The 15513-nt window shown below is 38.8% G+C and overlaps 1 protein-coding gene across 1 annotated transcript in view; it reads right to left on the bottom strand.

Annotated features, from left to right (window-relative positions):
• The window catches only part of TEC (tec protein tyrosine kinase), a 145257-nt gene that overhangs the window by 57945 nt on the left and 71799 nt on the right, over positions 1 to 15513 (bottom strand). Inside the window, exon 2 of the mRNA XM_006894160.1 lies at positions 3812 to 3916. Within this exon, the coding sequence (XP_006894222.1) occupies positions 3812 to 3916 (105 nt within the window). The remainder of the gene's footprint in view (positions 1 to 3811; positions 3917 to 15513) is intronic.

Here is a 15513-nt window from a genome sequence, read left to right as displayed (position 1 = left end):
CCAGGAGAAGATAAAATAGATGAATGGGACCTTCTAAGAATCAAATCCCTATGCACATCCAAAAACTTCTCCAACAGGGTAAAGAGGGAAGCCACCGACTGGGAAAAAAGTATTTGGCAATGACCTATCATATAAGGGACTTATATCCAGAATTTATAAAGTACTTGAGCACCACAACAAGATAAAGGTAAATCATCCAATTGAAAAATGGGCACAGGATATGAACAGATACTTCACCAAAGAAGACATTCAGATGGCCAACAAGCACATGAAGAAATGATCTTTGCTTCTAGAAGTACTTCCTTTCAGACAGATTTGCTATTTCTTTTGACCATCCAAAGTATATTCAATATACTTCTCCAATACAATAACCCAAAGACATTGATTCTTCTTCAGTCTTCCTTATTCACTGCCCAACTTTCACACACATATATGAAACAAAGGAAAATACCATGGCTTGGGTCAGATGCACTTTAGTCTTTAAAATTACATTCTTGCTCGTTAACACTTTCAAGTGGTCCTTGATGGCATAATTGTGTAATGTATTGTGACTGCTGCTTCCACGACGTTGATTGTGTATCCAATTAAAATGAAATTCTACACAATATCAATCTTCTCTCCATTTATCAAGATATTTCCTGTTGGTCTAGTTGTGAGGATTTGTTTTCTTTATGTCAAAGTATAACTGATTTTCAAGGCTGTATTGTTTGGTCTTCTTCAATGAGTATACAATACACTTCACTTTAAGGACACAAGTTTGTGTCATCTGCATAACAGAAGTTGTTGATAAGTTTTTCTCCTATATGAACACCACATTATTCTTCATATAGTTCAGCATTTTAGATTATTTCCTCAGTGTATAGAACAAATAGGTATGGACTGACTAGGTGTGGAGAAAGGATACAACCCTGACACACAAAGAGTTCTTGATTTTAAACTATGCAGTATCTTCTTGTTCTGAATGGCAGAATCTTTGATCTTTGTCCAGGTTCCTCATAAATATAGTTAAGTGTACTGAAATACCCATTCTTCATAATAGCATCTATAATTTGTTATGATCCACACAGTAGACTATCTTTAGTCAGTAAAACACAAGTAATAATATTTCTGATATTCTTTGTTTCAGCAAAGATCCACCTGGCACCAGCATTGCTACTCCTTGGTCCACATTCTTTTATTAATTGAGCTTAAATGCCCTTTGAAATCTTCTGTTTCTTACCTCAACATTTCTTGCTTTATTTTTAGGTACTCTGTCTTCAAGAAAAAATTTCAGAGTCTCTTCTGAGATCTATTTGGTCTTTTCTTTCTTTCTTTCCTCCTTTCAAATCACTGTCTTCAAACTGGTACAAGTTTATTCCACATTGTAATTGGTAGCTTTCAAGCAGCAATCAAAAAAAACAATAAACAACTCCATTGAGATGCTATGTAAGAAAATATTTTGGAATTTCCGCCTCAGGATATGATGAGGTTACATCCACAGTTAAAAACTGATTTTATTTGGCATATTTATTCACATTTATTGCTCAAAAGCTTAAGAAGTTATGATTCACCAGAGAAATGGTGGCGAGAGCCTGAAGTGGGGCACTGGTAGTGGTACATCTGCTGAAAACTATAATATCATCAGGGTTCAGTTAGCATGCATGTCTAAATTTAGCTGAGGATCTGGGGTGCCATTTAAGTCTACTAAGGTGGAGTGAAGAGAAGTGAGTGGTTGTGCCAGGAAGGTTTATTTGTTTGTTGTTTTTTTTAAAAAAAAATTAGCAAAACAAATGAAAAGGTTTGTTAAAGCAATGCAAAGGAGACATGGTAGGTGAAAGACAAAGATGGGCCATAGGAAAGGTAGGCCAAGTTCAAGAGAAAAGGAAAGAAGAGGGAGGAACACCCGTGAGAAGTCAGCGATAGAGCTAAACCTTCTGCTCATTGCCAGCAGAAAAAGAGAGAGAGCCCAGTCAGTAGGTTTCTTTTCACCCTGCTGGAGGAAGTTTTAGATGTGCTCAGAAAACCTACCAACTGGAGGGGGGAGAGTCAACCCATTTGGTAGTACCATCTCAGACAAAGGTCTCATAACAAAAGTATAGAATACTACTGGGCTTCCAGAAAAAAAAAAGATTAATAACTCAATTATAAAAAGAGCAAAAGACATGTAAAGACTTTTCACAGAAGAAGACTTTCGATGGCACATGAAGAAATGCTCAAAATTACTTGCAAATGATGTAAAGCAAAACCACAATGAGATACAATCTCACCCCAGTGGCAGAGGCAAAGTTTAGTAGGGCAGCAAGCAATAAATGTTAGAGATATGGAGAGGTGGGAGCTCTCATATACTGTTGGTGGGATTATAAAATAGTACAACAGCTCAGGAAGGCAGTTTGGTAAAATAGTACAACGGCTCAGGAAGGCAGTTTGGTGTTTCCTAAAAAAATCGGACATAGAAACTTCATATGACCCAGCTATTGTACTGCTAGAATTATACCCCAAGGAAATTAGAACTGAGACACAAATGAAAATTTGTACATCAATGCTCATAGCAGCATTATTCATCATCACAAGAATATGAAAACAACCAAAATGTTCAACCACAGCCAAATGGATTGAGATGTTGTGGTACATTCATACACAATGGAATACTACGCAGCACTCAGGAACAATGATTTAAAAACATACTACATAACTTAGGAGAGACTGGAAAGCCCTCTGCTGAGTAAACAAACTTGATCGCTTAAGGACAAAGACTGCATAAGACCATTATTATAAAAATAGAAGAATGACTAGTAAAACATGTACAGGGATCCAACGGGAGATATGGTGTGGGAGGGGTGAAGATGGGTAGTGGTGAAATCACAAGGTTGCACAATTTGGTGAATGGCGGGAGGGGGTAGGGAAAGTGGGAAAGATTTGGTGGGGACTTGAAGAGATGGGGTAACGGTGGGCATGGTCCAAAGATGATTAATTTTATGGAACATAATGAATGTAAGAGAATACATGAAATTCAGTGTCAATGAGGAATAGTATGAAACACAATGTATACGAACTTTGTAAGCAAACCAATAAAAATGAAAAAGAGAGAGCGAGTGACCTTCAGGTGAGCACTGCTCCCAGTCTCCTGAGACAGGTCAGAGCCTCACCCCACCTAGGGACCTGTAGGATTGGTGTGGATTTGGATTGCCTGCATTCCTAAGGAGGAGGCTACTTCATGATGTAACCCCCTTTTTTGTTCCTGCCAGAAATACTATCCCCTTGGTACAACTGTTTTTGCCTACCAGGAAGGTTTTTCATTCACAAAATAATTTTGGGAAAAACACTTAAGCTCAATTTCCTCAGCCATAAATGAGAAGTGGTGTGTTTACTTTCTTGTACAGCAGGAGTAATGTGAGGGAGGAAAAGGAAATCATCTAATAGACCTCTTAAACGTCCAAAGTTCAGTCAATAGATGATGCTGATGCTATATTTCATCACAAGTAAACATGTCGTCTCAGTTCTATTCAGGTAGTTCATCATTGCCGCTTCTCAGTTTCACAGAGAAAAGCTCTTCCTCAGGCTTCACTACATGTGCTAACTATTCTACAATGTATCAAAATAATAGAAAACCGAGTCACTGGTTGAGAAACTCAGGAACAGACCAAGAAAAGACTGTGTTAATGTTTCCAGTAAAACTAACTGACCAGTTATTTATGAAGAATAGCAGTTATTATAAAGTGGAAATCAACTTCAAAATCAGTTGTCACAGAAATATCTGGAAAGTCTGTGATGTCAAATACCAAACAAGACTGGACACCCAAGGTTGCTCTCTTGGGGAAAAATGTCTACTCACCTGAAATGGGTATTTATTTTGACAGGGAATGACAACATCATCATTCTTCACTATTTCCACACACTTGATTTTTGAAACATCAATAAATCCCTTTCTGTATTTTTTCTGTGAAAAGAAAAAAGAAAAAGGAAGATCCATTACAAACAATCACAAGATCCAGAGTGGAAATGTTGTTTATAGCAAGATTTGTTCATTAAATCACCAATTCGAAACATCATGATTCCCTTAATAATGATCTAAGTCATGTCCCCTTTCATTGTTAAACTTGTTCAAAATATAAACACCCTGAAATTGGTAATTAAAACAATTAAATCTTTTAGTATTTTATAAAGATGAAGTTGTCACACCTATGTTTATTGCTGCTTGGTTCACAATAGCAAAGAGTTGGAAAAAACCCAGGTGCCATCAGCAAACAAATGGATAGAGACACTGTGGTATATTCACACAATGGAATACTACACAGCATTGAAAAACAAGGAACTCATGAAATATACAAAATGGGTGAGCCTGGAGGACATTATGTTGAGTGAAATAGCTCAATCACAAAAGGACAAATATTGCATGGTGCGACTGCTATAAAACAGGACTGACATCAAGTTTGGGGGGAAACTAAGGAAAGAGGGGATAAATAATGTACTCTGAATTGAAACAGATGAGTGAGAGAACTGTTTAAAAGGGATATATGATTAGGTATTATTTGCATGACAAGAGTCCAGAATAAGAGCTGCTTTGTAAAGTTGACTGGTTGGGGGGGAGGGGGGAAGGGGCCAGGGCAGGGACAGACTGCATAACAATGAATCTTTTTTTTCTTCTCAAAGAAAAAAGTGAACTGGGGGGAGAAGTGGGCAGGGAGGCAAATGTGCAACAATGAATGAATGGAAGTCCAAGTTCTCTATAATCTTTCATTAAAATCTCAATTTTTAAAAAAATCACAATTTTTTAAAAAAGAAGATGGAAGCAGACCAAATGTCCAACCACAATGGAATGAACTGAGAAATTATGTAGGGTACATTCACATGATGGAATACAATGCACCATACAGGAGCAATGGTTTTGTAAATTACTGCCTAATTTGGGAGGTACTGGAGAGCATTATGCTAAGTGAACTAACTCAATCCCATTAGGATAAATATTATATAAGACATTATTGTAGAATGAGTATAAGGATTCAAGGGTGGGGGAGGGTAGGAGCAGAGGGGAACGATAATCATAGGGTCACACAATTAGATGGGTGAAGCGAGGTGCGGGAGACGAAATGGGAAAGATCTGCTGTGAAAAACAATGTATACGAACTTTGTAAATAAACCAGTATTTTTTTTAAAAAAACCCACAGAATACAACCAAAAAAAAAAAAAAAGATGAATATGTTCTGTTATTTCTCTCAAAGACATTTCAGAGCATGAAAATGAGTTCCTTTCATTGTTATCCTCTCACACACCTTTTCAAGGTCTTCAGTTTTGCTGACAGTCCCAGGGAAAAAAGCAGCAAATACAAAAGTGAAGCAAAATTCCATTTACTCAATCACAGACTCAAATTCCTGCCAGCGCCATTCTCTCCTCCAATAGAGGCAGCATCGTCAAATGAGAGGTTTGTAAGGTGGTCTTAAGTTCTGATATAAAGCCACCACTTGAACTCTATTCTGGAATGTTACTCCTCTCTTGTACACTGCTGCCCACACCCCCACTACAGAGCTGCCTGTTGAAATTAACTGAAAACACACAAAACCCCAAAATTATCCATATCCTTGCACACTTTATTACATTCCTGGGAATTTATCCTGGGAACAACAATCCAAAGTATACATATAGCAGTATGTGCAAAGATAACTGGAAATGATGCACCCACTGCAAATGCAATTGCTGGTATTGTTGTTGTTATGTGCCATCAAGTCACTTGTGACTTGTAGTGACCCTACGTACAAGAGTCCTAAACCTTGCTCTATCCTGTGCCAATCTCACTGTCTGCAACACACCTACTCCCATTACTCCGATCACTAAATCGATTAATCTCATTGAGCATCTTCATCTCTTGTGCTGTCCCTCCACCCTCCTGAACACGATGTCCCTCTCCAAGGACCGGTCCCTCCTTGCAACATGCCCAAAGTATATCAGACGAAGCTTCAGAATCCTTGACTCCAACAAGCAACCCAGCTTCACCCTCTCCAGGACAACCCTGTTTGTTCCCCTAGCAGTCCATGGTATATCCAACACTCTTCTCCAACACCACAGCTCAAAAGCATCAATTCTCTTTCTATCATCCCTAGTCACTGTCCAGCTCTCTGATGCATAGCACACAATTACAAAGACTATGGCCCAGATCAGGTGCACCTTAGACTCCAGCCTGCCATCGTTGCTCTTCAGTACTCTGGAGAGGTCCCTCACAGCTGACTTTCCCAATGCAATTTGTCTCTTGATTTCCTAGCTGCTGTTATTGATTGTGGGACCAAGCAAACTAAAACTGTTAACTATCTCAATCTCTTCACCATCCATACTGATGCTGCCAATTGGCTCAGTGCTGAGAATCTTTGTTTTCTTGATGTTGAGCTTCAATCCATATTGGAGGCTTCAGTCCTTGACCTTCTGCAGGAAGCGCTTCAGGTCCTATTCCGTTTTAGCAGGCACAGTTGTGTCATTTGCATAATGCAGGTTGTTGATGAGTCTTCTTCCAATCCTGATGCCACATTCCTCCTCACACAGCCCAGCCTCCCAGATGATCTGTTCTACATACAGACTGAAAAGGTATGAAGACAGAATTCATCCCTGGAGGACACCCTTCCCAATTCTGAACCATGCAGTGTCTCCTTGCTCTGTTCTGATGAACTACCTCTTGGTCCAAGTATAGGTTTCATATAAGCACAATGAAATGTCCTGGAATTCTCAATGAAGAAATAAATATTTTACTCAATGACATTAAATTTAGTATTAGAAACAAAAAGTTTTACCATAAATAACTCAGAAAAACTCAAGCTCAATGTCAGTGAGTTGGAATCTACTCAGAGATGACCCTTCAGCAGGTTTTCAGAGGCTGTAAACTGCATAGGAGGAGATTGTCTCTTTCCCCTGTGGGATAGTTGGTGGATTTAAACCATCTGCCTTTGAGTTGGCAGTGAAACTCCTTACCAATAAAATTAGGCCATGATAACTCATTATAATAACTAAGATTACCTTTTAGCAGTATTCATATGATAAAGAATAGAAACAAATGCAGTGAAAATGAAGCATGATGTATTTGCAATGAGCTCTGGTAGCCTACTGATAAGAAGCTGCACTGGAAAAAAAAAGAAGAAGCTGCACTGCAATCCCAAAGGCACATGGTTTGAATCCACCAGCTGCTCTGTGGGAGAAGAACGCACAGTCTCCTCCTGTGCAAATTACTGTCTCTAAACATCTGCTGGAGACTCAGCTATGGGTCAGTTCCAGCTCGAGGCACACAACAACAATGTTGTTGTTGTTAAGTGCCTCTAGCAGGCAACTCATAGCAACAACGTGTAAAATCACTTCACTTCACACTTCGAACTCCTTTCTCTGGCCCTTGGGCCCTCTGTCCTGTGTCCTGTGTTAAAAAGGCACAACAGCTGATACCATAATTAGCCCTTCCAAAAACACCAAATCAAAACCACTACTGTCATGTCAATTCTAACTAACAGCAACCCTACAGACTGGTTGGTGAGTTTGAACCACCAATCTCTGGTTAACATTTGAGCACTATAACCACTGCTCTACCAGAGCGTCTCTCACCGGACCCTCAATTGGCATTATTTGATTCTTTCCTCAAAATATCCCTGTGAGGTAGGTATTAGTCTCCTCATTTTAAAGCTAATGAGACAGCAGCTCAGAGAAGTTAAATATATTCCTAAAGGCTCCAAATAATCATATGCCCACTCACTTACTCTATAGCTGACCTTCCACTATATGTCTGAAGATGAAATTGCATGGGATGTAAGTGCCCATCTTTCACCAGCAGAACCACTGTTGGGTTCAAACCTCCAACAATAAATGGCCTCTGGGTTGGCAACATTCCCTGCACACCCAGTTGACCCTGACAGTAACAACATCAGCTGTGTAGGTTATATGTCAGTTCAGCTGGGTCATGATTCTCTGTGGTTTGGCAGTTATGTAATGATATAATTTCATAATTATGTAAATGTGTAACTTGGCAGTTACACAAGGATGTAGTCATCCTCCATTTTCAAATTGGCAAGTGACAATTTTCACATTATGACTTGGTCTTTGGAATCTAACATCAGCAAGTGAGGAGAGAGTATGTATATCCTCTGTTGCAAATTTTCTAAACTTCTCACACCTTGGAAATGAGGTAAATAATGGTTGTTTTATGGATGTGCAAGATAGAATAGACAGAAAGATGAAATATACTATTACCAAAAGTTAATCCACAAATTTAAAATCTAGAGACCATTGCCAGTTCACAAATTAAATGCAAACAAAACTACAAAACAAGCAATATTTAAATTGAAAACACTATTTGACTGGATATACTCTAAATAAACCAGAGTCACAACTCAAACAGAAGTATAAACACCCATGTTTACTGCTGTGTTATTCACAAAAGCAAAGAGATGGAAGCACCTCAAATTCCTAACAAAAAATAAATGGGTGGAAAAACTATGGTACAGTCAATGGAATATAATGCAGCATTGAAGAACATCAAACTCATAAAGCATTAAACAACATGGGAGAGTCTGAAGGACATTATGCTGAGTGATATATCTCAGTCACAAAAGGACAAATACCATACAACACCACCAAATAGGACCGATGGGGAATGGGGCAGGAAAAGAAAGGGAAAGAGTGGATAGATAATGGACACTGCAGTAGGACAGGTGAAGGGAAGAACTGCCAGAAAGGAATATACGATTAGGCTTTATACCTATGACAATAACCTGGAACAAGAGGTTCATTGCTGGGTGGGCTAGGGGAGGGGAGAAGGGATGAAAATGTGGAAACAAAAGAAAACAAATTAATTTTTTTAAAGAAACCCAAACCCATCACTTGACTATGACGATGGCATTTCTTTCTGGAATGGACTCTTTCCCAGTCCTTTAGGCAGCCACATGTTTGCACTGCTGCAGCAGGAGACGAGTTCTGCCCTCCTGTTACTCATCCAGCTGTGGAGAACTTCTGTTTGTAAACACACAGTGCCATCCTAGCATCAGGCCTCTAATCAGCACCACTCGTTTCTTTAATGTTCAGTCTGTTATTTCTCAAAAGGCCACAAGAGCTAAAACAGACCACAGATATGAACCCTGCATTGAGCTGCTGACACAGCAATGGCTGTGTTTAGTGATAAAGAACCATCCAGAGGAGTCAGAGGGCAAACCTGCATGTGCACTTGTGTGTACAGGTGTATTACAGACAGTCAGCACAGAGTCAACTCCAACTCACAGCAATGCCATGTGTGTCAGAGCAGAACAGTTCTTCATCAGGACTTCGATGGCTATGCCAGGCCTTACTTCTCATATGTCTAAGACTTTTTGCATAGCCAATTCAAAGGCAAGCAATGTGAATTCACTAGGGAGAAAAGGATGGATAAGCTCCTCCTGTGTGATTTACTGCCTGAGAAAGCTCGCTGGAGGGTAAGTTATGAGTTGGTTTCAACATGATGGTTTGATAGCAACACAGCACCCCCCAAAAGCCACATTTGTCTCCCGATATTTATGTCTATGTGGGTGTTCCTTGGAGGAAAGGATGGTGAAGCTTCATCTTTCATATTTTGGATATGTAACTGTTGTTGTTGTTGTTAGGTACTTAACTGCTGTTGTTGAGTTGAACACGATTCAGAGCAACCCGATGAAGAACAGATCTGAACCCCGTCCTATCCTGTGCCATTCTCACACTTCCTGACACACTAGAGCCCATTGTAGCAGTCACTGTGTCAATATACCTGGTCCAGGGTCTTCTCCTTTGCCGACCCTCCACCTTTCTGAGCATCATGTCCCTTTCCTAAGACTAGCCCCTGCTAGCAACATTCCCAAAGTATGTGAGGTGAAGTCTCATCCTCCTTGTCTCCAAATAGCACCCTGGCTGTACCCTCTCTAAGTCATATGGTGTTTGTTCTTTTGGCCGTCAATGGGATATTCAGCACTATTCTCCAACACTACAGCTCAAAGGCATCAATTCTTCTGTCATCCTTATTCATCATCCAGCTCTTAGATGCATAGCAAGTGATCAGAAAGACCATGGCCTGAATCAGACGCACCTTAGTCCTCAAGCTGACATCATTATGCCTCAATACTTGAAGAGGTCCCTAACTGCAGACTTTCCCAGTTCAATATGTCTCTTGATTTCCTGACTGCTGGTATGAAGGATGTTAATTGTGGATCCAAGCAAGATGAAGTTATTGACAGTGTCAATCTTTTCTCTATTCACTATGATGTTAACTATCAGTCTAGTGGTAAGAACTATTTTCTTGATATTGAGATACAATCCATATTGAATACTGCATTCCTTACAACAAACGTTTCATATTCTCCTCACTTTTGGCAAGCAAGGTCGTGTCATCTGCATAATACAGGTTATTAATAGATGAGTCTCCCTCTGATCCTGAGTCACATTCCTTTCATAGAGTCCAGCTTGAATAATTTGCTCAGTATTCATACTGAATAGGTATGGAGAGAGAAGACAACTCTAACATACTTCCTTTTTAATTTTAAACTATGTACTGTTCCTTTTCCTCTGTCTGCACAACAGCATCCTCATCCAGGTACAGGTTTTACATGAACACAATTAAGTGCTCTGGGATTCCCAGTCTTCTCAATGTTAGCCATAACTTATTATGATCCACACAATCACATGCCTTTGCATAGTCAATAAAACACAAATAGGCATTCTGGTATTCTTTACTTTCAGCCAGGATTCATCTGACAATCAGCAATGATATCCCCGGTGTCATAGCCTCTTCTAAATCCCACTTGAACTTCTGGAATTTACCTATCTATCTGCTGTTCTAGCCATTTTTAAATTATTTTCAGTAGTATTTTGCTTGCATATGATATTGTTAAACAGTTTCCATACTCTGTTGGATCATCTTTCTTTGGAATGGAAACAAACATGGACCTCTTCCAATCCATGGGTCAGAAAGCTGTCCTCCAAATTTCCTGGCATAGTCTTGTGAGCACATCCAGGCCTGCATCTGTTAAAGGAAGGTATCCCATCCACTCCTGGGGCCTTAGTTTTTGCCAGTGCCTTCAATGCAGCTTCCGCTTCGTCCTTCATTATTACTGGCTCCTGCTCATATGCTACTTCTTAAAATTTCTCAGTGTTAGTCAGTTCTTTCTGGTATAGTGATTCTCTGTATTCTTTCCATCTTCTTTTGATGTTTTCTGGGTCATTCAATATATTGTCTATAGCACCCTTCAATATTGCAACTGAAAGCTTAAATTTGTTTTTAGTTCTCTGAGCTTGAGAAATGCAGAGTGAGTTCTTATCTTTTTATTCTCCAATTCTAGCTCTCTGCACATTCCATTATAACACTTTGCCTTGTCTTCTTGAGCTACCCTTTGAAATCTTCTGTTCAGCTCTTTTACTTAGGCATGATTTCACTTTGTTTTGGCATCTCAACACTCTAGAGCCATTTTTAGTCTCTTCTAACATCCATTTTGGTTTCTGTCTTTCTCTTTTTTGTAATGAATGACCTTTTGTTCTTTTAATGGATGATATCCTTGATACCCTCCCACAACTCATCCAGTCTTCACTTACTGGTGTTCACTGCCTCAAATCTATTCAGATGGAATAGATTAAAGATCATATCTTGGTTCTCACGACCTTATTTTAATTTTCCTTTGTATCAATTTGAAGCTGCACATGAGTAATTGATGGTCTGATACGTAGGTAGGTAAGGCTATTATTCCTTGGAAAGGGAATCATGCTTGGAAAGATGGTAGAGTTAGCAAAGAAGAGGAAGATCTTCCACGAATGACACGGTGACTTGAGCCATGGGCTGTAGTGTGTCAGAGATGAAGAGAATGACATAGGATGGGACAGGGTCCAGGCTGGCTGTTAACAGGGTCATTATGAGTTGTACTCAGTTTGACAGCACCTAACAAGAACATATGTGTATTAATATAGAAAATGTATGTTTTGTGTGTGCATGTGAGAGAAAGTGAGACAGACTGCTGTATCTATGTGTAGGTAAGCAATTACTATCACATTAAGAGCACAAAATATTTTTAACATTCCAAAATTCTGGAGATATTGTAGCCCTTAGCAAAGAGATTGCTGAACACAATTCTTTGCTGAAATTTGTTCTGTTCTGTCATTTCAATTCACATGAAGCCACATTCAGCATATACTGATTTCAGTTTTCTTCTACTATCCTCAAGGAAGTAATACTGAGGTATCAGGAAGATTGTTTCAAAAAGTACAAGACATTCTGCTCTTAAGGATTTATAAACAGATATTTTTAAGTGAGTAAAATGAGCCAGTCACAAAAGAACAAATATTGCATAATGCTAGTATTATAAAAAGCTAAAGAAAGCTTTATACTCAGAATCATAAGCACATGGTTACCAGGGAGGAAAAGAGGAGAGTAAAAATTAATTAATAGATACTAAGTATTTAATAATATGGGTGAAGAGAAAGATAATACAGAATGAATGGAAAATCAAATACTGTATGGTAAGTAATGTCATGGAACAAAATGAACACGAAGATTGAAAAACAACATGCTTTGTCTACTTTAACTCAAATCACAATAAATAAAAGGAGGGGGAGGGAAAGAGAATTTTTACAAAATAAAAATCATATGGGTTAAAACCAAAATGCTAAAGAAGTCTGTCCAATCAACTCTTCAAAAGAAGGGAGCTCTGGTAGCCTAGTGGTAAGAAGCTGCGCTTTAAATCCTAAAGGCACATGGTCTGTGAGAAGATAGACAATCTCTTCCTGTGCAATTTATTGTCTTTAAAAACCTGCTGGAGGGTCCACCATCGGTCAGTTTTTACTTGATGGTACACAACAATAAGTTCAGAAGAAAGGAAGAAAACGTTATGTGTATATGTAAATAAAAATCTGAAATTAGACAAAAGGCTGTCTGTACATGACTACACATTCCAATCATAACATAGTTACAAAAACGTTTTGCCAATGCAGGAAAACACATTCATTAGAGAGAAAAAAAACCGGGACAATTCAGGAAGGATTCGCTATATTTTTATGGATACCGGCAATCATTTTGATTGATATTCTTCCTGTTGTCAAAAAAAGCACAGTAAATAAAATCACGGGGTACCATCCATTCAGTGACTCTATGATAAACTGTTCTTCCTCTGTATCAAGAGTAACTTCCACTTAAAAACAAAACCACAAATAAAAACATGACATTCCAATGTTTTTTATCCATTTCAGTCAGCTTGAGTGCAACTTATATAAGAACTTTATATTTTAGTGTTTTTACATTTAAAATACTTCTACACTACAAAGTCAGTAGTTACATAGAGAAACACATTCATTATTGATGATGGTTTTTAATTTAATATTTAAATAAAAACAGGACACAGGAAAAAAATCCTCTATAAATTATAAGAAATCTGAAGATAAAAAAAATTCCATATCCAAAATTACAGAATAATCTTTATAAAAGGTTGCGCTTATAGAGACAGTTGTGAAGTTTTAGACATACCATTTACTATGTTTAATGTATATTTTTTTTTCTCCTGACTGGTTATTACCACTAATATTTTTCAATACTTCCTGGCAACCTTCTTTCTAACTGCCCCAGGACAATGTTAAAAAATTGCCTCAAGGAGAATACTGGACCACCAAGAGAACAAAGAGGTCTGTCTTGGAGAGGGTGAAACTAAGTTTCTCCTTGGAGGTAGGGATTTTGAAGCTCTGTCGCACATAGCCAGGAGAGACTGGTCCTTGGAGAATGACATGTTTGGAAGGGTGAAGGGACAGGCCAGGAGAGGAAGACCCCATGTGAGATGGATTGATACAGTAACTGGGGTAACGGGGTAGGTAGGTGTGCTAGAATCAGTGAGACAAGCTCAGCATGGACAGGGTTCAGAAGTGTTGTACATAGGTCACTGTGATTCACAGTTGACTCAATGGCACATAATAAAAATAGGTGTATTTAATTATCATTGTTAGGTGCTGTCCAGTCAGGCTTATTCCAACCTTATGAACATGTGATCTACCCTGCCCTCTCCTGTGCCACCCTCCTCATCTCTCCCACTCTAGAGCCTGCTGTTACAGTCACCGTATCAACCCGTCCCATTGAGGGTCTTCTCCTCGTTCACTGGCCCTCCACTCTTTTCTTTTCTTTTCTTTTTTAAGCCCTCCACTTTTCTAAGCCTGACATTTTTCTCTAAGTATTGGCCATCCGATGCCTAACTTTTGTGAGACAAAGTTTCACTATCCTTTTTTCTAAGGAGAGAGAATCCTGGCTACACGCTCTCCAACACATATTTGTTCCTTCCTTTGGCAGTCCATGGCATATTCAGTGCTCTTCTCCAGCATCACAACTTAAAGGCATTGATTCTTCTTCTGTCATCTTTAGTCACTGTTCAGCTCTCAGACACATAACAAATAATTGAAAAGATCATGTCATAGATCAGGCACAGCTTAGTCTTTAAACTCAAATCCTTACTCTTCAGCACTTTACAGAGGTTCCTGAGCACAGACGTAGCCGATGCAGAAAATCTTTTGATGTGCTAACTGCTGGTACCAAGGTTGTTGAAGCAAAATGTCCTAATACTTGTGTTTCGAAACAAATCTAAATATGATTTCTCTAATTAAATTCTGAGTGATTGTCAAAATTGAAATTAAGTATGTAGAACTAAATGTATATGAGTCCACTGCTTCATAAATTCAATGTAACAGATTTCTGACTTTATAGGCTTTTCAGAACTGCATAATTAACTTAAAAAAAATCTACAAATCCATTGGAGCAAAAATGATGTACATGACCTCCAACAGTCATGGGGTTCTCCCCTCCGCACCTTGAAAGCTCAGGTAGCTGTCCTGCTCCATCTTCCATGTAGTCAGGGGAGGTAATGTGACTGAGTTCCAGCCTCGGTACTGTGGGTGGAAGCCATGCAACACCACTTCCTGGCCTCTAAAACCTTTCACACCATCTTCATGTTCCATTTCCTTGTTTCCCATTCAGATGTAGAAGATAGAGAGGAAGATTTCAAGGACTAACTGACAACAGAACAGTGGAGCCTGGATCCCTAGACCACCAGGTGGAGAGCAGTTATTTTGCAACAAAAGCAGGAGACAGACTTTCCGTTATATTAAACCATTATTTTGGGGAGATTGTATGTTTGAGCAGTTAGCTAGCCCGGACTTTTAGCTTCCATCAGATATTTAGGGTCTTAAGAGTCCTTACCCATAGAATCTTTACCCATAAAGAGATCATGCTTAACCAAACCAGTGTTGCCTAAAGCATGCAATGTTATCTAGGACTAGGGGTAAGGAGTTACACTGCCAACTCAAAGGCACAGGCTTTGCATATACCGGCTGCTCTGAGGGAGAAAAACGGACAATCTCCACACGTACTCTTTATTGTACGTGAAAACCTGAGGGAGGATCAAGTAGGAGTCTGTACATACAAGTTGGTTTTTTATATATTTGTTTAAAAAATTACAAATTTATTCACTTACTCATTTATTGTTCATCTACAATGACTAACACTTAAATGACAAATATTATTTTGCTATTCTTTTTAAAAAATTATTTTTGGAAATC

This window comes from Elephantulus edwardii, unplaced genomic scaffold (genome assembly GCF_000299155.1).
Source record: "Elephantulus edwardii isolate Elephantulus edwardi_28Jun2011 unplaced genomic scaffold, EleEdw1.0 scaffold00137, whole genome shotgun sequence".
Lineage (NCBI taxonomy): Eukaryota > Metazoa > Chordata > Mammalia > Macroscelidea > Macroscelididae > Elephantulus > Elephantulus edwardii.
This window is presented reverse-complemented; position numbering and strand designations above follow the sequence as displayed.